Source organism: Mesoplodon mirus, assembly GCF_964341445.2.
Source record: "Mesoplodon mirus genome assembly, chromosome: 5".
Taxonomy (NCBI): Eukaryota; Metazoa; Chordata; class Mammalia; order Artiodactyla; family Ziphiidae; genus Mesoplodon; species Mesoplodon mirus.
The window spans coordinates 35,529,355-35,550,244 of NC_138980.1; the positions used below are offsets into that span (position 1 = coordinate 35,529,355).

General features: G+C 48.2%; 1 protein-coding gene across 5 annotated transcripts in view; it reads left to right on the top strand.

Annotated features, from left to right (window-relative positions):
• Nucleotides 1-20,890, top strand: part of CREB3L3 (cAMP responsive element binding protein 3 like 3) — a 39,613-nt gene that overhangs the window by 14,835 nt on the left and 3,888 nt on the right. For 4 of the 5 annotated variants that reach the window (XM_082620779.1, XM_082620778.1, XM_082620782.1 and 1 more), the window contains 6 exons: nt 13,422-13,563; nt 14,063-14,191; nt 14,647-14,944; nt 15,815-15,927; nt 17,595-17,729; nt 18,289-18,395. In XM_082620779.1, coding sequence (XP_082476905.1) covers nt 13,537-13,563; nt 14,063-14,191; nt 14,647-14,944; nt 15,815-15,927; nt 17,595-17,729; nt 18,289-18,395 — 809 coding nt within the window. In that variant the 5' untranslated portion in view covers nt 13,422-13,536. The remainder of the gene's footprint in view (nt 1-13,421; nt 13,564-14,062; nt 14,192-14,646; nt 14,945-15,814; nt 15,928-17,594; nt 17,730-18,288; nt 18,396-20,890) is intronic. The other variant, XM_082620781.1, reaches the window with a different exon arrangement.

Genomic DNA, 20,890 nt, shown 5'->3' on the forward strand with positions numbered 1-20,890 from the left:
AGTAGAGGCACAGAGAGGCCAAATAACTTGCCCAGGGTCACGCGGCTTGCAAGAGGAGGGGCTGGAATTGAATCCAGAGAGCCGTAACCATGACATTCGCTCTGTGCTAGATGACACGACAAAGCCCCAGCCTCTTGTTGCCATGAGCACTGCTACCTGGGGTTGACTCTGGCTCACCCCGGGGGCAGCTCCGACTTAGCGTTGCTGCCTTGAAGTTCAGCATCACTGCTTACAAGCTGCTTGGGCTAGAGCATCCCCTCTGCGAGCCTTAGTTTACTTATCTGCAAAATGGGTATTTACAAAGTCCCCAACTCATTTGGGGTTTTTGGAGGATCAAGTTTATTTGTGTACTTTGCACAGTGCCTGGCACAGTGAGTGAGCAATAAATTTTAGCTGTGGTTTTGATGAGACTGGGTGCCCAGACCCAGAAGCTGGGCCTAGGAGAAATGGCATTGTTTTCTGTGGAGAAGGGAAGTCCAAGAGAGTGGGGGTGGGGATGGTTTGAGAGAATTCAATGCACAGAGTGAGTTCTCCATGCATGTTTGTTTGTTTGTTTGTTTGTTTTGGAGGCCCCGCTGGGATTCTCCATGCACGTTTGCATGCAAATTGCATATATAAAATAAACCTAATGAAAGGTAAGAAATGACTTCCTTTTCAATCCTTTTTTAAACTGTCTGATTCTATCAAGAAGCACTCAAATTGGGTGCTGTTGTGTCTTTTAACACATTTTTGCTAAGTTTTTAAGCGTCACCTAATCCAGAACCTTCCACAGGCAACAGTAGCTGTCTAGAATATAATAACATTGTTTATTTTCTTTTGCATCTGTTTTAGGCACCTGATACTTAAAAAACAAAACAAAACCTGGTGTTATAATGTTTCCTTTTAAGACACATTTTAATTAATTAATTATTTTTTTTTTTTTTGGCTGTGTTGGGTCTTCGTTTCTGTACGAGGGTTTTCTCTAGTTGCGGCAAGTGGGGGCCACTCTTCATCGCGGTGCGCGGGCCGCTCACTATCGCGGCCTCTCTTGTTGCGGAGCACAGGCTCCAGATGCGCAGGCTCAGTAGTTGTGGCGCACGGGCTTTGTTGCTCCACGGCATGTGGGATCTTCCCAGACCAGGGCTCGAACCCATGTCCCCTGTATTGGCAGGCAGATTCTCAACCACTGCGCTACCAGGGAAGCCCTAAGATACATTTGTTGAAGAAAGTTTAGTACCATCTTCAGCATTATTACGTATTTGGCTTTTTTTCTTCAATAAATTTATTTTTGAAAGACACTTAGTAACACGATGGTAAATTAGACCAGTATCAGATGCCCCAATTAGAAGGTAATCGTAAAAGCAATGTAACATGAAAATAAATGTTACTAGGGACTTCCCTGGCGGTCCAGTGGTTAAGACTCAGAGCTTCCACTGCAGGGGGCACGGGTTCAATCCCTGGTCCTTCCGGGAACTAAGATCCCACATGCTACACTGCGCCACCAAAAAAAAAAAAAAAACTTACTAAATTCTGTTGAGGGTTTTGGTGATCTTTTAAGTATACTCTAACTTGGAGATGCTATTGGTGATCTGAGATTTCTACAGTGTTCTTCCTGCAGCAGGGAGGACATTTGGGGATTAACCATGCTCCCAGCGAGAAGAATCAGGGCGCAGTTCTTTCTTAACACTTTCTCAGCCCGTTCCACCTCGCTCATGCGTGGATGGGATTGTCCCCTACCTGGTGGGCTTCTCCATATATACATACACAATGTGGCCCACGACTCTTATCAAACTACACTCCTGGTCAGATTTTCCCTGGGATTAAACATCAACCCCAATGTTTAACCTGGCAGGGGCTTCATTTTATATAACCTTTAGATCCATCGTCCCATTTTGCAGATGGGGAACCAGAGTCTCAGAGGGGAGGAGTGACTCTGTGATGTCCCAGCCAAGTCGATTGCTGAGCTGGGGCTAGGACTTCGACCTCCTGGCACCCAGTCCAGAAAGCAATTGCACACAAAATGGGCAAGTTTTGAATTGATTAGAGACGACGCAGATATCCCAACTCGGCCGAGAGTAGGTGCATTTCTTTTGAGACCCATGGCGCACACTGAATTGTGGGGTTTGCTCCACAGATGGATTTGGAGCCACTTCAGTGGTGGTGGGGGATTGATTTCGTGGCTAGAGGTATATCGGTGATCAAAATACACAGGTCCCTGCTCCCTGGTGTAAACAGATAACATAGATAGATAAACAGAATTCCCTCCCATCAGAGGGGTTGTACTGGGTGTGACTGGGATGGGGGTGTGACTTTGGCTGGGGTGGTCAGGGCAGCTACTTAGAGAGGTGACCACCAGGCTTGGGTTTCATCGCAGCTTTGAGGGGTGTTAGGGGTTGAATTGTATCCCCCAGGCCCAAATTTATATGTTGGAGTCCTAACCCCCAGGGCCTTAGAATGTGACTGTATTTGGAGTTGGGGGTTTTCAAAGAGGTAATCGAGTTAAATGAGGTCACTAGGGTGAGCTCTAATCCATAAGACTGAGGTACTTGTAAAAAGGGGACATTTGGACACAGAGATACAGGGACAAGATGGCATCTAAAAGGCAAGGAGAGGGGCTTCCTTGGTGGTGCAGTGGTTAAGGATCTGCCTGCCAATGCAGGGGACACATGTTCGACCCCTGGTCCAGGAAGATCCCACATGCCCTGGAGCAACTAAGCCTGTGCACCACAACTACTGAGCCTGCGCTCTAGAGCCCGCGAGCCACAACTACTGAAGCCCACACTCCTAGAGCCCGTGCTCCGCAACAAGAGAAGCCACCGCACTGAGAAGCCTGCGCACTGCAGTGAAGAGTAGCCCCCTGCTCACCACAACTAGAGAAAGCCTGCGCGCAGCAACGAGGACCCAATGCAGCCAATAAATAAATAATAAATTCTTTAAAAAATAATATAAAAGGCAAGGAGAGAGGCCTCAGAAGGAACCAGCCCTGCTGACACCTTGATCTTGGACTACCAGCCTCTGGAACTGGGAAAGAATACATTTCTGTTGTTCCAGGCCCCCAGTCTGTGGGACTTTGTTTCAGCAGCTACAGCAAACACATTCAGAAGGTGAGGGATGGAGGGCCAGGACGAATTCAGGCTCTGGGGACCCCGAAATGCCTCCCCCACCCGAACCTTAAGGACTCCCTCCCAGAAGCCCCAGGGGTGGAGCCAGAGGAGACAAGGTCTCCTCGCCCACAAGGGGAAGGAAGCTGAGTTGACCACATCCACAGCCGTAGGAGGCCTCCTTTTCCTGGTGAGAGGGTCAGCTCTGACCCTTGGACCCACCAGCCATAAAACAATCACCGAGATGAGGTGAGATGAGATGGTGGTGAGACATGGGGGGAGGACTGGGCAGAGGGGTGTGGATTGCGAGATGGCAGGGGCGCTGACCCCGTTTGCTGGTCTAGACTCAGGATCCTCACGGGGTACTGTCCCAGAGGCCACCTGGTCTCCTGAAGCTGGGGGGCCCCCTTCCTATGGTTGGCTCAGGGCTAGACCCCGACACCAAGCTTGGAGAACCGGATCCCTGACCCAAGGGACCTCCCAGCTCTTTCCAAAAACACATTCCCTCCAGCCCCACGCAGAAACTTCTAGAACCATCACAGGACTGACATCAGCCTTCTCATCCTGGAACAAGACACCACCCTGCCCTCAACTCTCCAGGATCTTTCTGCCGAGGCCTCCCTGACCCAACCCCTCCCATCTCTCTTTCCTGCTTTATTCTTCTATACCTGGTCTCTCCCAATTTATTTATTTTTTAAATTTCTAATTGAAGTATAATTGATTTACAATGTTGTGTTTCTCTTCGATTTATTTATTTACTTGCTTATGCACAACTGATTTTACTTAGCATCTTCCCCACCTCAGAACATCAGCTCCACGGGGGTGGGGCATGGGGAATAATTGGTTATGTTCTCTGCTGCGTCCCAATGCCTGGCACACAGCAGGCACTCAAGAAGTAGTGGTCCGTGCCGTGGAGCGGCTGGGCCCGTGAGCCATGGCCGCTGAGCCTGCGCGTCCAGAGCCTGTGCTCCGCAACGGGAGAGGCCACAACAGTGAGAGGCCCGCGTACCGCAAAAAAAAAAAAAAAAAGGAAAAAAAAGAAGTAGTGGTCACTGGGACTTCCCTGGTGGTGCAGTGGTTAAGAATCCACCTGCTAATGTAGGGGACACGGGTTCGAGCCCTGGTCCTGGAAGATCCCACATGCCGCGGAGCAACTAAGCCCGTGCGCCACAACTACTGAGCCTGCGCTCTAGAGCCCGTGAGCCACAACTACTGAGCCCGTGAGCCACAACTACTGAGGCCGCGTGCCTAGAGTAGTCCCTGCTCGCCGCAACTAGAGACAGCCCGCACGCAGCAACGAAGACCCAACGCAGCCAAAAATAAATAAACTATTAAAAAAAAAAAAGTAGTGGTCACAAGAATGAATGAATGAATTCCTGGACATAACGTCCTTCATGCTTTAGGAAGGGCAGAGGGAGTCTCCCACCCCCTGACAAAGTCTCTCCTCTCATGGTATTGGGAGACCCTGGTTCAAACTTCCTGTCTTCAGTCACCCCTGAGTGCCAGAAACCCCTTGGACAGGGAAGCCTGGAGGATTAGGTGCTAATCAGTTGGCATTGCCCAAGAGCCTGATCAGAGTCCCCCTGTCTCCAGCCCCTGGCCTGCCTCAGCCACACCCATGTCACAAGGGTTTTACTCACTGCCTGGCCTGGCCGTACCCCAAGGGAGAGTCCCGGAGAAAGAGGAGGAGAAAGAGGGGGAGGAGGGGGAAGGGAAGGGGGCAGCAGCTGCTCCCAGACCCCTTCACCTCTTTCCCCCAAAACTGACCTAAAGGGAGAAGTAGAAAGGACCCTCTGGCAAGCAGCCAAAGGAATGTGGAGGTGACATGGTGACGAGGGACATGTCTCCATCTGGGGCAGGGGACCTGGGCGTTGTCTCAATGGTGGCTGACTCATGGAGTGGCCATGGTGAATCATAACCCCTTATTAGCCCCTCTGTCCTCCTGTGCAGAATGGGGACTGTCATTAGGGCCAGACTTGTGCTGAGGCCAAAGGGCTGAGGGGACCGGAAAATGACAAACGGACGTCTGCCCTTTGAGCGCCTCAGAACCTGAGCCTGGCGTGTTTCTTACAGATTCATATACTAGTGATAATAGTAATAACCCTAAAAATGGCCAGAGTTTGAGACCTGGCTGTGTGGGTGTCCCTTCTGAGTACTCCACATGTTATAATGGGTCGAACCCCCAAGAACTCGGTGAAGCAGGGTCTTTATCCCCCATTTTACAGATAAAGAAAATGAGTCAAGAGGAGCAAAGTTATTTGTCCACAGTTAAAGTGGCAGAGGCAGGATTCGAACCCAGGCCCTGCTCTACCCCAGCCGGTTCCATGGGGATATCATTCTCACTTTAAAGTTTTTAGCAGTTACATCAGAAAAGTACAAAGCAAAATGAAGTTTCGTATTAATAATAAATTTTTGTCAATCTAACTGATTGAATTCATAAACCCGAACTGTTATCATTTCAACGTGCAGTCAATGTCACATTTATGAACGCGGTATTTCACTTTTTTTCATGCTAAGTCTTGGATATCCAATGTGTATTTCACACGTACAACCCATCTCAATGTGGATGCTCAGTTTTTTGGGGGGTTTTTTGTGTTTTTTTTTTTGCGGTACGCGGGCCTCATCACTGTTGTGGCCTCTCCCGTTGCGGAGCACAGGCTCCGGACACGCAGGCTCAGCGGCCATGGCTCACGGGCCCAGCTGCTCTGTGGCATGTGGGATCTTCCCGGACCGGGGCACAAACCCGTGTCCCCTGCATTGGCAGGCGGACTCTCAACCACTGTGCCACCAGGGAAGCCCGGATGCTCAGTTTTCATCAGAAATCCTCGATCTGTATTTATAGAGTTCAGAAAATTTACAGTAAAAATGTAGATTCACATACGCAACTTGTTCCATATATACTCAAAAGTTGTCTGTTAAATGAATTAAGTATCAATTTTTTAAATTTAAATGAATAGAAATTAAATAAAAGTTAAAATCCAGTCCCTCAGTCACACTTTTTATACTTCAAGCACTCAGTAACCACATGTGAACTTAATCCTGCTATTGGGCTGAGCAAGTCTAATCCACAGAACCTGTGGATTACAGGAAACGTTTTCTGAAAAGGGCCAGATAGTAAATATTTTCAGCTTTTTGGGCCAAAGTGTCTCTGTCAAGATTATGCAACTGTGTGACAGCAACTGTAAACAATATGTAAACTAGTGGGAGTGACCATGTGCCAACAAAGTTTTATTTATAAAAACAAGCAAGGGGCCAGAATTGGCCCACAGACCATGCACTAAACTCCATGATTATATTTATACATGTTCAGTTGTTCCTTCTACAAGTATTGATTGGGCAGCTACTGCGTACCAGGCACAGTTCCAGGCACTAGGGATACTGCACACAGTAGGTCTTGTCCTAATGATTGTCCCTATTTTGCAGGTGAATTCTAGCTAGAGACTTTATGGTACTCCACCCCACAACCTTTCCTCTCTCTGACTTGCTAAGCACCTGGATCAATGTTGATGTATAGAAGGAGTAAAAGACACTTTTGTAGAGTGAAATAATGAATGAATATTGACATTCCCTCGGATGTGTCCCTCTGCCTGGCACAGAATAGACACTCCATAAATGTTTGTTGAATGAATGTACGCTGTGATAAATGAACAAAATATATAGTGTCGGGTGACAGTAAGTTTCTATGAAGAAACATAAATCGAGATGGGGATGGAGACTGGTTTTAAAGAAGGTGGTCATGGAGAGCTTCATGGAGGAGTTGAATTCGAGCAGCCATTTAAAGGTGAAAGGAGCCAGCTACAGGGAGATCTAGGAAAGGGGATAGGACAGCAAGTGCAGAGGCCCTGAGGGAGGACCGTGCCTGGTGACATGAGTCCAGTGTGGAGGCAGAGAGAGGAAAGGCAGTGGAAGACGGTGCAAAGGTAACAAGGGAGAGGGCTTTTTGAGTTCTAATAAGGAAAGCAGACTATGGGGGCGAGCATGGAAGCCAGGAGGAGGAGGAGAAGGGGGAGAATGCACTGGTCCAGCCCAGTGAGGATGGGGCTGAACCAGGACAGTAGAAATGGAGCAGGCAAAGAATGAACGTATTTTGAAGGCAGAGCTGTCAAGACTTGCTGATGGATTGTAATAAACATGTGCAAAGCCCACTGGAATATAAACAGAAACACAAGAGTGTGGGAGCTGAGAGAAGGAGGAGGGTGACAGATACACAGGAAGTAGTGAGAGCCAAAAAATAATGCCACGGAATTCAGAACAGTGGTTACCTCCATGGGGGGAGGGGTAACTCCTGAAAAGGGATTTCTGGAGTTCTGGAATATTCTTTTTTTTTTTTTGGCCGTGCCATGCGGCATGTGGGATCTTAGTTCCCCGGCCAGGGGTCGAACCTGTGCCCCCTGCAATGGAAGCCCAGAGTCTTAACCACTGGACTGCCAGGGAAGTCCAAAAATTATATATATTTTTAATTTAAAAAATTTACACATGGTCTTGGTGCAAACCAATGCTAATAGCATGCCATCAGATTAGAGTATAAGAGATTCAATTATGAGCATTTGACAGCCAAAAAGTAAGGGGGAAGGAAAGTAATGATATGTGAATAGGCGAGGACCATTTTGGCAAATTCAGAACTGGCCAGACATTCTTGAGTATCCACCATTCCCTGAGCAGTGTCAAGGGAGATGAACAGACCTGCCTTCAACCTTCAAGGGACTCAGTCTAGTTTTGAAAAGACAATACAGACAGGCAGGACCAATCAACAAATACCTAAGGAGAGTGTGTTAAGTGCTAATCTCTATAATCTACATTCAAATGTGAAGTTTGGGGCGGGGGTGGGGGTGGGGGGGTGGGGGGTGAGCGAGAGAGCTCTGTGGACAGGATTAATCAAGGAAAGTAAATAGTTTTTTTTTTTTGTTTGTTTTGTTGTTTGTTCAGTGCAAGGGTCAGAAACTCCAGCTCAAAAATTTTAAACCAAAAAGGGAAGTCACTGGCTCACATCACTGCCATGTTTCTGAAGCCAAGGAGTGGATTTCAGGTATGGCTGAGTCCAGGACTTCAGACTATGTTGTCAGAGATCGATTGCTCTCTGTCTGCTCTGCTGTATTCTGGGTGGGCTTTATTCTCAGATAGCTTCTCCCATCATGGGGTAATGATGGCCAACAGCCCCAAATCTACACTCCTACAGCTCAGCACCCCTAGAGTGCTATAGAGTGGAAAGGGGAGTTTTGGAGTGAAGTGACTTCCCAGGGTCTAACGTAATATCTGTGAAGAGTGAAGGTAGAGTTCACACACATGTCCATCTGTCTCCAAACCCTGCGTTCTTCTTAGCCACTGAATCATACTACCTCCTATGGAACTGTCCCCAAGCTGCAGAGGAAATGGTTAGCATTTTCTCAATTTTAAGAGTTTTCTCATTTGAATTTTTTTCAGTCTTTTCTGACTTTTAACTACCACTTGTCTGAGCTAGAATCTAGTACAGTATGCAATCTCCAGTCAGTAAAGATTCAGGAAGCAGTTTCTATGTGCCCTAAACTAAATGCTGGGATTTTATAGATAGGAAACGTGTATGTTTAAGGGTGTGAGACTGAATATCATAATTTCATGGTGTTTCACATAGAACCCAGTGGCTTTTGAACATCTTACCACTTGAGTACATCTGAAACCCACAGAGGGAAGTTATTTGCCCTGGGCAAAAAGATAAGAGCTAATATAGATCTGGGTTACAGTTCCTTGAAGAAATGTAAATGTTCCCAAGAAAAATAATATATTCACCCAAAATCAGTCATTCACATTTTACCTAGGTCTAGTTATATCTAAGTAACATCTGAGAGGGGTGATTTTTGCCCTGGGGAAAAATGCTAAGAACAAATCTTTGAGTTATAATGCCTTAAGGCTCCATAAGAAAATGTAAATGCTCCCAAGAAAAGAAATATATGTGCCTGATATCAGTCATTCACACTGCAGTTGGAATTAGCTCAAAGTGCTTTGAGCACATTTTCCCTGAGGTAACTTTAGAGATGGAAAGGAAGAGGGATCTGTGAGAAAAGCATGGGTGTAGGGAAACTGCCTCCTGGCAGGACTTGGCTGGCAATTATTGATATGGTGGTGTTCACATCAGAATAAAGCAATAATGATGAAAGGGAGGCATCACCTTATTTAAGCAATGTTACAGGCAAGGCAGTGGGAATGCTGGACTTTGGGGACCCAGGTGGATCAATTTACTTTTGTAGAGGGGGCAGCTCCTAAACACTAACTCTAATACAAGGTGAGCTTGTATTAGAAAACTTGGGAAACTATGGAAAAGGTATGTTTTGCATTTTATTTGTATTGTGTTTTTTTGTTTGTTTTTTTTTTTTGAGGTACGCGGGCCTCTCACTGCTGTGGCCTCTCCCGTTGCGGAGCACAGGCTCTGGACGCGCAGGCTCAGCGGCCATGGCTCAGGGGCCTAGCCGCTCCGCGGCATGTGGGATCTTCCTGAACCAGGGCACGAACCTGTGTCCCCTGCATCGGCAGGCGGACTCTCGACCACTGTGCCACCAGGGAAGCCCCAGACTCTATTAATCAATCCCCTATTGACAGATATTTGGTTGTTTCTAATGTTTTCCTAAACGCATTATGTACGTGGTTGTTCATTATGTATTTAGTATGCTTTTTATTGAGGTAGAATTAATTTACAGTAATGATGCACAGGTCTTAGGTGTGTTCAATTGGCTGAGTTTTGACATTTCTAGACAATCATGTAACCCCCATTAAAAATAAGATATGGAATATTTTCTCCACCCTAGAAAGTTCCTTCATGCCCCTGTCCACTCAATTGCCCACTCTACTTCAGGCAACCACTTTCTGTCACCAAGAATTACTTTTGCCTCTTTGAGTGTCATATAAATGGGATCCTACAGTATTCTTTTGTGTCTGGCTTCTTTTATCACAATGCATTTGAGATTCATCCATGTTGTTGAATGTATCCGTAATTTATTCCTTTTTATGGCTGAGTATTATTGTGTTGTATGGATATACCAGTTTGTTTATCCACTCCACTATTGTTGGGTATTTGAGTTGTTTACAGTTCAGGACAATTATGAATCAGGCTGCTGTGAACATTCATGTACAAGTCTTTCTGTGAACATATATTTACATTTCTCTTAGATAAATACCCAGGAATAAAATTACTAAATGCATGTTTAACTTTATAAGATATTTCCCAGTTGTCCAAAGTTTCCCCAAGTGGTTGGACCCTTTTGGTTCCCACAAACAGTGGGTGAGAGTTCCAGTTGCCCCAGATTTTCCGCCAACAACTGATGTTGTCTTTTGTATTGCAGTCTAGTGGGTATCTTTAAACGTTTTCATATATCAGAAATGGTTCAGTATGAATCAAGTGCAACTTAAAAACAAAACTCACACCTACGCAATTATGTTTAAGAAATGCTACAAACTCTGTCCCTTCCAAGGGTGTTACAGAGTGTTGTAAAGGCTCTGACAAGTTCCGCAAAGCTGTTTATTAACACCGTATTCCTCAATCAACACAGCATCCTCTTGTGTTATGTGTCATACTTTTTAAATAATTAATTAATTAATTTTTGGCTGCATTGGGTCTTCATTGCTGCACGCGGGCTTTTCTCTAGTTGTGGCGAGCGGGGACCGCTCTTCGTTGCGGTGCGCGGGCTTCTCATTGCGGTGGCTTCTCTTCTTGCGGAGCACGGCCTCTAGGCGTGTAGGCTTTAGTAGGTGTGGTGCAGGCTCAGTAGTTGTGGCGCATGGGCTTTGTTGCTCCACGGCATGTGGGATCTTCCCAGACCAGGGCTTGAACCCGTGTCCCCTGCATTGGCAGGTGGATTCTTAACCACTGCGCCACCAGGCAAGTCCCATGTTTCGTGCTTAAACACATTGGTGGAATCTATTGTGGGAATTTTACCTTAGATTCCAACTTAGCATCGCTTTGAAGCATGTGGTCATGTCCAGTAAATTAGGTCATATGATTCCAAGGGCATCAGAAAGTCCTCTTGTCCCTCAAATGCTTATCTTTATCCTACCTTTTCAGACGTCTCTTCATTAGGACATATAAAAGCCTTCCAAAGCCCATGATTATAAAATTACAAAAAAGTACAAATATCCTGGGGAGGTGGACTATGGGGTCTAAATCTACATGAAGGTGTAAATGAGTAATACCAGATCCATGATTCTGGCAGGTTTTGATAAGAAGAGGAGGAAGAGTTCTATGTCAAGGGCGCCGGGGCTCCTCAGAGTCATAAATGGGAGTGAGGGGGAGGCAGAGACAAGCCCAGAAGTCAAACTTCACCTACTTTCTACACCTGCTGAGACTGCCCTGGAAAGGAGCCTCCACAGCAAAGGCTGAATAAATATTATGACTAGGATCACTAAAGCCAAACCAAACCAAACAAACCCCTTAAAAAATCCAACACACACACACAAATCCAACACAGAGTGGTTAAAAAGGAAATAAGAGATGCAGAGGTCAAGAGTGAGATAACGTCCCCCATCCAGAGGGGGACAGTTACCGTAATGCAGGGATTCTCCTGCCAGGCACTGTTGACATCCGGGCCAGGCTTTCTCTGTGTGGGGCCGTTCCAGGCATTGTGAGGTGTGGAGCAGCATTTCTGACCCTCACTCATTCCACGCCTGGAGCACCCCCAGTTGTGACAACCACAGATGTTATTGTCAGATAAGAGAACCACTCTGGCGCAGCACATAATAGGTCGTCCTTAAGTTTTTGATGCATGAATAAATAATGGCTGGTCCAGGGAGAAATGTACACCAGGATGTGAATTTCTTGAGAGCAAGGAGGGTGTCTGAGTTACTGTGTAAACCTAGCACCTACCATCGTGCCTGGCACACAGAAGGTTCGTCATCCATTCACTAATCTCCAACAGCTTCCTGCTGTATTTTGTATAAACCAAATTCCTTGCCACAGACTGCAAGGCCCTACACGACCTGCCCCGTCCCCTCCCTGCCCTCCCCTCCTCCCTCTCTCACTCTGCTCCATCCACATGGACCTCCTGGCTGTTCCTCCAACACGCCAGGCCCCATCCTGCCCCAGGACCTTTGCACATGCTGTTCCTTGGCCTGAAACACCCTTCCACTAGATCTCCCAGTGGCTGGCTCTTTCTCATCATTCAGGGCTGTACTTAAATGACACTTCTTTTTTTTAAATTTTTTGGCCATGCCACATGGCATGTGAGATCTTAGTTCCCCGACCAGGGATTGAACCCTCGTCCCCTGCATTGGAAGCGTGGAGTCTTAACCGCTGGACCACCAGCAAAGTCCCTCAATGTCACCTTCTAAAAAGAAGCCTTTGCCAGCCCTCTGTTGCCCTTTACATGATGACATTTAGTTTCTTGGTAGCATTTGCCCATTTGTCAGTTTTCTGGTGTGTTTATGCATTTATGATCTAGCTCATCCACTGCCTTATCCCCAGGGCCTTAAATAGTGCTTGGCACACAGAAGGTGCCCAATGAGTAAGAGTTGACTGAGCACCTCCTGTGTGCCAGGCACTTCCTAGACACTGGGGACCCAGCTGAGAACAAAAGAGCCTCTATCTTAGCCCCGAAGTCACTCACGTGAAGAGGCAGGGGAGGAATGAGGGAAGAATACAGGGAAGTAAACAAGAAAATTTCAAATAGTGAGGATTTCAGTGAAACCAGTGATGTGATAAAGAGGTACAGGGTGAGGGCTCCTCTCTGGTGAGGGGTCAGAGACGGCCTCTCAGCTGTCTGGGCTGAGATCCACAGATAGAAAACATTCCCGAATATGTGAACGCAGTGATAGATTCGGGGTGGCGGGGATAGGAGTTCCAGGCAGAGGGAACAGCTAGTGCAAAGGCTCTGAGGAGGGAATAAGTTTGGCTCAATGAATATTTATTGAGAATAAATGAATGATAGAAGATTCTAGAAGGAATCGATTGCTCTGGTTTGGCCGTGGAGAGCTTGCTTGCGGGCAGGGGGTTGGGGGTTGCCAGCTCCAATGAGGGAAGGGGGCTCCTGGCAGAGGGAAAGGCTTTAGCGGAGGCCTGGGCAGTTCTTGGTTCTGTTCTGAGAGTGGACAAGACCCAGACAAGGGCCCTGGGCTCTCCTGGAGCCGACATCCAGGGACTATGACGAGAAACAGTACCTGAAAGTAGGGGAGAGGTCATGCGAGAGCCGAGGCTCCCCAGACTTTGGCCTTTGCCCACTGCCGGCTGGAAAAGCACGAAACATCTGAGATAACGGTCTTCCCTCCCCTCCCCCTAGCCTGCCCCCGTGTCACTGGCCCTTAACCCTGTCTGTCTTGCCTGTTCCCCAATCAGCACCTGGGGGTGGGCTAGGAGCGCCCCAGGACTATTTCAGCATCTTTTAGGGGTGGTGACAGAGCCACAGAGAAGAGCCGGCTGAGCCTGGGAGCCCTGGTGGTGGGGTGAGCCCCCAGCTCGCAGCAGACGCAGAAGTGGCTGGAGAAGGAGCTGGCCGGGCTCATGAATGGGGATTTAGCAGTTGGAAAGGTGAGCCCTGCACGGGTCTCCAGGTGAGGGAGGGTTTATGCCAGGAACCTTCCCAAGCTCCCAGGGTTGTCAGGAACCTCACACCCCATTTTATAGATGAGGAGACTAAGGCCCAGAGGGAGAATGCAACGACCAAAATTGTGTCTCCATTCCGGGGCTGCTCCTGGTCTTTCTTCCTGGTTCCCCCGCCTTCCAGAAGGGGGGAATTTGGGCAGCATGGGAGTGCAAGAGAGGGCTAGCTCCATTGGCGGATCATCCCCACGGGGGCATCTGTCTACCACTTTTTAAAGAAATTGGCTGTCAGGCCCCAGGAGTCTCTGGGCTGGCCCCCAAACACAGATTTGGAGACAGAAGTCCAGCAAGCAGGAGCAGCAGGCCCGACCTTGGGGCTGGAGCTGGGATAGAAATGGAGCAGGATGGACCTCAGGGTGGTGTGCAGACGGGTGGTGGGGAGGAGAAGGGCTGCGTGACCCTCACAAATGTCCCCTCCTTGCCCCAGATGGCTTCCTCCACTAGTCTCACGTGCCCTATCGACAGCCTGGAACTCTTGGATCTCCTGTTTGACCGGCAGGACGGCATCCTGAGACACATAGAGCTGGGCGAGGACTGGGGCCACGTTGAGGACCAGGTGATAACCCGCTGCATTTACCCCAGGGCCAGAGCCAGGACCCCACTCAGCTCTGTGTATTTATTGCTCATGTGTGAGATTTTAGCAAAGCACGTTATTGTATGGAACCTCTCAGCGACCCTAAGGGGCAGATGACATCACCTCCTTCTTATAGGTGGGGAAAAGCGAGGCCCAGAGAGGGGTGGTAACTTGTCCTGGGTCACACACACAGCAGTTTGGAGTTGGGTCCAGACTTAAACTTGGGGCCTGTGCCTCGACACTGTTGGATGTTGTTCCCGTGCTACATGACTGTGTTCAGGCTCCAACAACACTGGGGGCAAGGAGCATTAGCTCTTTCCATCTTACAGAAAGGACACGTGAGGCCCAGAGAGGGTCAGTGGCTTGCCCAGAGACACACAGCTACCAAACCAAAACATAGGCCTCCTAATTCCCACCGTCCCTCTCCGTCCCAACAGGTCCTGCCAGGCCCGAACTCTGATGATTTCCTCAACTCCATCCTGGGTTCTGGAGAATCAGTGCCCAGCTCCCCGACCTGGTCTCCTGCGGCCAGTGACAGTGGCATCTCAGAAGATCTGCCCTCCGACCCCCAGGACACCCCTCCACACAGTGGGATGGCTGCCACTCCGGCCAGCTGCCATAGTGCCGAGTCTGACAAGGGGCCCTGCCCCTCCTACCATCCTGGCCCTGCCTGCCCCACCAGGAACCTTGGGCCAGTGGCCCAAGGGCTTGAGGCTTCCGTGGCCATAGACCTGGGTGAGTCCTGTGTCTTTGTCAACTACCCTCACCTTCTCCCAGGCACTGTACATGCAAACCCACCTTTTGAGATGGGTATTGGGATGCTGTCATGGGCCCGTTTTCCAGGTGATTAAGAAATGAGTCAGAGCCGCAAAGGTGGGCTGCGCCCCTGGCAGGCTGGTTCCTGCCCCAAGCATCATGCTGGCAACCTCATTTTTGTACCTTCCGTGCCTGGATCATAGTAGATGCTCAATGAAAGTGTGTGAGGTCACGGGATCCCAGGCCTTGGGGTGTTCCCCCGGACCTGGAAAAAGGCCTGATGCAGAAGCCACCGCCAACAGGGCACCCTTTGTCTCTTGAGCATTGCGGTGGTATGGGAACGCTTATTTGTCCCTTTGGAGACTTGACAAAACTAAGGCTCAGAGAGGTTTAGTCCCTTACCCAAGGTCACACAGCTCCACCTAGTCGGGATTAGAGCAAAGGGCTATTTGACTCTGAAGTCTGTGCTCTCCAGAGCAGCTCACCTACAGTGTGCCAGGTACCTACCTGGTGGGAGGGAACCACAGGTGAATCAGACCTGGTCCTTTCACCTGAGGGAGAGATAAGGGCAAGCCAGCGGCAGATCTAGCCTATAATCCTGGGCAATAACAGCTGCTCCCTCCTGGGTTGACAGTGGGTCCCTGACAATGTCCTGATGAATCTGGGTTCCCATCTTATGGTGGAGGGGAGACTGAGGCACCAGGTCTTGGGGCCCCAAGCTGTGCTACAAATCCCTAGCACATTGGGGTCAATGCTGGGAGCTTTGCTGGAGGAGGGAAGTAGAAGCTGGGAGCTCAGGGGCCACCCGCCTGACTCCCTCCCTGTCTCTGTCCCCATCTGCCCTGTCAGAAATGTGGAGCCCAGGCCTGTACGCCGAGGAGCAGGCTGAGCTGGCCAGCTCACCCCCACACTGCAACCTCACAGTGAAAGACCTCCTGCTCTCTGGCAGTGGCGGGGACCTGGTGAGCAGTCCCCACCCGCCCCCTGGAGCATCAGAGTTGGGAGGGCGCTGGGGTTCATGGGGCCCCAGTACCCCCATTTTGGAGACTGGAAGACAGTCACAGACAGGGGCTGATAGTTGTCCAAGGTAAGTCCAAGTCACTTACTCTGACTTACATCCAGAGTAAGTCAGTGGGTCCCAGTCCTGAGTTCTCTGTCTCCTGGGCTGGGGTACTTTCTACTATAGTAGTAGTATTAAAAAAAAAAAAAGGCTGAAACCTACCAAGCATCTACTATAGACCAGGCACTCTTCTAAATGCTCTTAATGTATCATCTTTTAATTAACAGCAACCCTGAAAACTGGGGCTCTTATCTTAATTCTGCGTTTGAGGAAATGGGCACAGAGAGGTCCAGTAACTTGACCTAAGTCACACAGCTGCTGCAGGCTCAATCCCTGGGCTGGCCCATTGGGCCTATTGTGCCCATTGCACGCTGACCGAGGGCTGTCTATCTTGCCCTGGGGTTCTACTACAGGTAAACTAGACCTGAGAACCCAATTAGTACCTCCATTTCGCAGATGAGAAAGTCAACGCCCAGAGAGGTTAAGCCACAAACCCAAAGTCACACAGCAAGCAAGTGGCCGAGTCAGGATTTGAACTCTAGTTTGCCTGATGCCCAAAGTTGTCCTGACAACCTCTAAGAAAGAGCAGAACACCCCTCTTGACTTGAGAGATGTGCAGTGAGCACCAGCTGTGTGCTCAGCCTCTGGGGACCTCATGGTCAAAAGGGGACAACTGACTGCTCATGGAAATGTACCCATAAGGGAGAGAGGCTGGAGGGGCATTGCAGGTCCAGGAAGGCTTCCTGGAGGAGGCAGAACTTCAGCAGGTCTTGAAAGATAGGAAAGGTGAATGACTGCTCTGGAAATACTAACTGGCTTTTGTAAATGTGTCAAGTTTAATACTGTTGTTCTGTGTGTGAACAACGTTGGGAAGTGGAAGACCTTATCCCCATTTGGCAGATGAACATGCTAAGGCTTGGATCCTGGAGAGAAAATGGTTGGGCTGATCCATGGCCTGGAATTCTAGGGAGTGGAGAGTTTGATCCAACGAATGCCAGGCTGCCCCAATCTCCACCTTTATTCCTGAGCGTCCCATTCCATGGTGTGACATTCCTAAGACTTGGTTCTCTGATGACACGATTCTTTCATTTTCAATGTTTCTATTTCATAATTTAAATTTAACTAAAAAAATTTTTGAATACACAAATGCATTCACGTAGTCCAAGTTCCAAAGGTACAAACAAGTAAACAGGGAGAAACACCCCTCACCCCCATTTCCTGGAGGCTCACTTAACCTGTGCCTTGTGTGTTGGATTTTCCCTTTGCTGTTGCAGACTGCACTGCAAGGAATGTTCAGAGCCCAGAGAAGTGCCTGGCATGTAGTAAGTGCTAAATACATAGCTGTCTAATGACTACTTGTGAAACAAATGAAAAACTTGTATCTGAAGAGCAATTCCTGGAAGTGGAATTGCTGGGTCAGAGGGCCGTGTGCTGGTTCTTTGGAGCCCTAGTGCCAGTGGGGACCCTACAGCAGATGGATCGATTGTTTCTCAGACCTGACGCCTCTTTCATTTCCCAGAGGCAGTCACTCTCTCTGCCCTCAAAGCAATTCTTCTGGTTTCCCCACAGCAACATCACCTGGCAGCCCCCAACCTGTTGCGCCTTGGGACCGGGCACGGCCAGGAGCTGGTGCTGACAGAGGATGAGAAGAAGCTGTTGGCCAAAGAAGGCATCACTCTGCCCACCCAGCTGCCCCTCACCAAGGTGAGTCAGTGGGACCCCTGGCTCTGGAGCTCACCCCCTTTCCTGCAGCTACTTGCCCATGAGTCTCACCTTTGGGTCTCCCACACTAGAATGTTAGGACGTGTCTGTCACCAGAGCCAGAAGAATCACCCTCAAAGCCACCGCAGTGGGGGCTTTCTAGCTGGCCGCAGTCTCCACCCAGCCTATTCACTCAGTATCAGTATCTGAGTTTGCTTTTGCAATTGGAAGACCTCCCTTAGTCTTGATAACTGGCCCCGGGAAAGGCGCTGTTCCCACAGATGGCCAGAAGATGGCGGGATTGCACCAGTGCACAAAATCCAGTTGCTAATACGGGACTGGGTTTGGGAGCTGGGAAGACCTTCGGGACCCAGGACCCCCCTAGAGATTCTGCAAGAATTTCGGGGCAGAAAATCTGGTCTTCAACTCATCATGGGTCTGCCCTCAAGTCCCTGAGTCTGGGATGGCTCCCTTGGGAGGATAATGGGGTGAAGTTGTGGGGTCTGGACAAGAGAACGGACCCTGCAGACTGCCTCAGTCTGCTCCCCATGTCACTCTGCAGTATGAGGAGCGAGTGCTGAAAAAAATCCGCCGGAAAATTCGGAACAAACAGTCAGCCCAAGAAAGCCGGAAAAAGAAGAAGGAATATATTGATGGCCTGGAAACTCGGTAAGGCTGGGGTCCTGGGACACCACACTTAAGTGGGAAACTGAGGCCTGAGAGAGGGATGCAATGGAGCTAAGGTCACGGTTTTCAGGATCTGACAAAATTAGAGTTGTTTCCTTCTCTGAGACAGACGATTTTTCATGTGAATTGCAAGGATGGAAAAATGCCTAGTCAGGTGGTACAGGGCTCAGGTTTGAGGCCCCTTAATCCCCTAGAAGATGTTATGCCAAGAAGGGAGAAGGTATCATCCATCTTGTCGTGGCTCTTTGCCTGAAGATGGGACACTTACTTCCCTTGCTGAGCATCACTGATGCTCAGAGCTGTCATGGCTTCCTTCGGTGGGGGAGAAGAAAGGCAGAATTTCCTCAACTTAAGAACTGTGCACCGGGGACTTCCCTGTTGGCGCAGTGGTTAAGAATCAAGAATCCACCTGCCAATGCAGGAGACACAGGTTCAAGCCCTGGTCCGGGAAGATCCCATATGCCACGGAGCAACTAAGCCCGTGCACCACAACTACTGAGCCTGCGCTCTAGAGCTCGTGAGCCACAACTATGGAGCCCGTGGGCCACAACTACTGAAGCCCATGCGCTTAGAGCCCGTGCTCCGCAACAAAAGAAGCCACTATGATGAGAAACCTGTGCACCACAATGAAGAGTAGCCCCCACTTGACACAACTCAAGAAAACCCATGCGCAGCAACAATGCAACCAAAAATAAATAAATAAATAAATTAATTTAAAAAAAAAAAGAACTGTGCAACCCAGGACTTCCCTGGTAGTCCAGTGGTTAAGACTCCATGTTCCCAATGCAGGGGGCCCAGGTTCGATCCCTGGTCAGGGAACTAGATCCCACATGCCACAACTAAGATCCACGTGCCACAACTAAGACCTGGTGCAGCCAAATAAATAAATATTAAAAAAAAAAAAAGAACTGTGCACCCCAATCTCATCCAATCGCCTCTCTCAACTCATTTAGGCTACTGAGGGACAGGCTCCTCTTTATTCTTTAATAGAAACATAAAAACTTAGCTTGCTCACTTTTTAAACCAAAAGTGATTTAATTAAATGTTACAGATTTGGGTTTTCTATTTATTTTCTAGTCAATTCTGAGATGTCATATTCTTCTGGAAAGTTGTCCATTTCAAATTTACTGACATAAAATTGTTCATAGTTCTCTCCTATTATTTTTTAAGTTCTGAATAATTTATAGTTATGCCCTTTACTCATGTTGTGTATTTGTGCCTTCTCGTTTTTTATCTTGGTCAGTCTTGCCAGAAGTTTGTCTGTTTTATTATTCTTTTCAAAGAATGAATTTCTGGCTTTTCCTCCCACCCAGTTGTCTTTTTGTATTCTAGTTCTTTATTTCTACTCTTAGCTTTATTGTGTCTTTAGTTGTGTTTTGTTTTGCTTTTGGTGGGGAAGATCTATTCTGTTGTTCTTTTGCTAATTGTTAAATGTGTATGTTGAGCTGGTTGAGCTGTAATAAGGTTATACATTTTGGGGGACTTCCCTGGCAGTCCAGTGGTTAAGACTCCTTGCTTCCACTGCAGCAGGGCACAGGTTTGATCCCTGGTCAGAGAACTAAGATCCCGCATGCTGAGGGGCCAAAAAAAAAAGAAAAAAAAAAAAAGGTTATACATTTTCCTCTCAGCACTGCTTTAGCTGCATCTCACACATTTTGATTTGTACCATTGTCATTACCATTTGGTCCCTAGGTCTTTCTTAATTTACACAGTGGATTCTTCTTTATCCCATGAGTTATTTAGAAGGAGGGCCTTTTAATGGGAGAATTTATTCTCTTCCCTGGTTGTGATATGAGGACTAGCATATCCTCATGTCATGATTTGAGTGTTTTGGGTTTTTTTTAAGATTTTTTGATGTGGACCATTTTTAAAGTTTTTATTGAATTTACTACAATATTGCTTCTGTTTTATGTTTTGGTTTTGGTTTTTTTGTTTTTTGTTTTTTGTTTTTTCTGCAAGGCATGTGGGATCCTAGCTCCCAACCAGGGATTGAACCCACATCCCCTGCAGTGGAAGGTGAAGTCTTAACCACTGGACCACCAGGGAAGTCCCATTATTTGAGTGTTTTAATTCTACATCTGAGTGGTCTGGGCCAAGACAGCATTAACAGATGGATGCAGATGGGAAAGGTGGGGTTCCCAGACCGGACCCCAAAACCCTAGATGGAATGATCACATTGTCTTGTTCCTCAAATGTACTCTGCTAAGCCCCTAATCAACTTTACTTCATGTCAGTCCCCAACTGCTCTATGAACTAGGTAACTGTATCTCCACTTTATAGATGAGGGGACTGAGGCCAGACAGCAGAGCGCCTCAAGGTCACAGGGAGGGTGAAGATTGTAACTTGGGTCTCCTTGGACTCAGTTGCCATGCTGCTGCATCTTCTCAAAGCATCACTGCCTGAGTTTGGTGGTCCATTTCCAATCCTGGGGGCTCAGACCGGAAGAAAGCCCCCACGCCAATGCAAAGATGGTACCT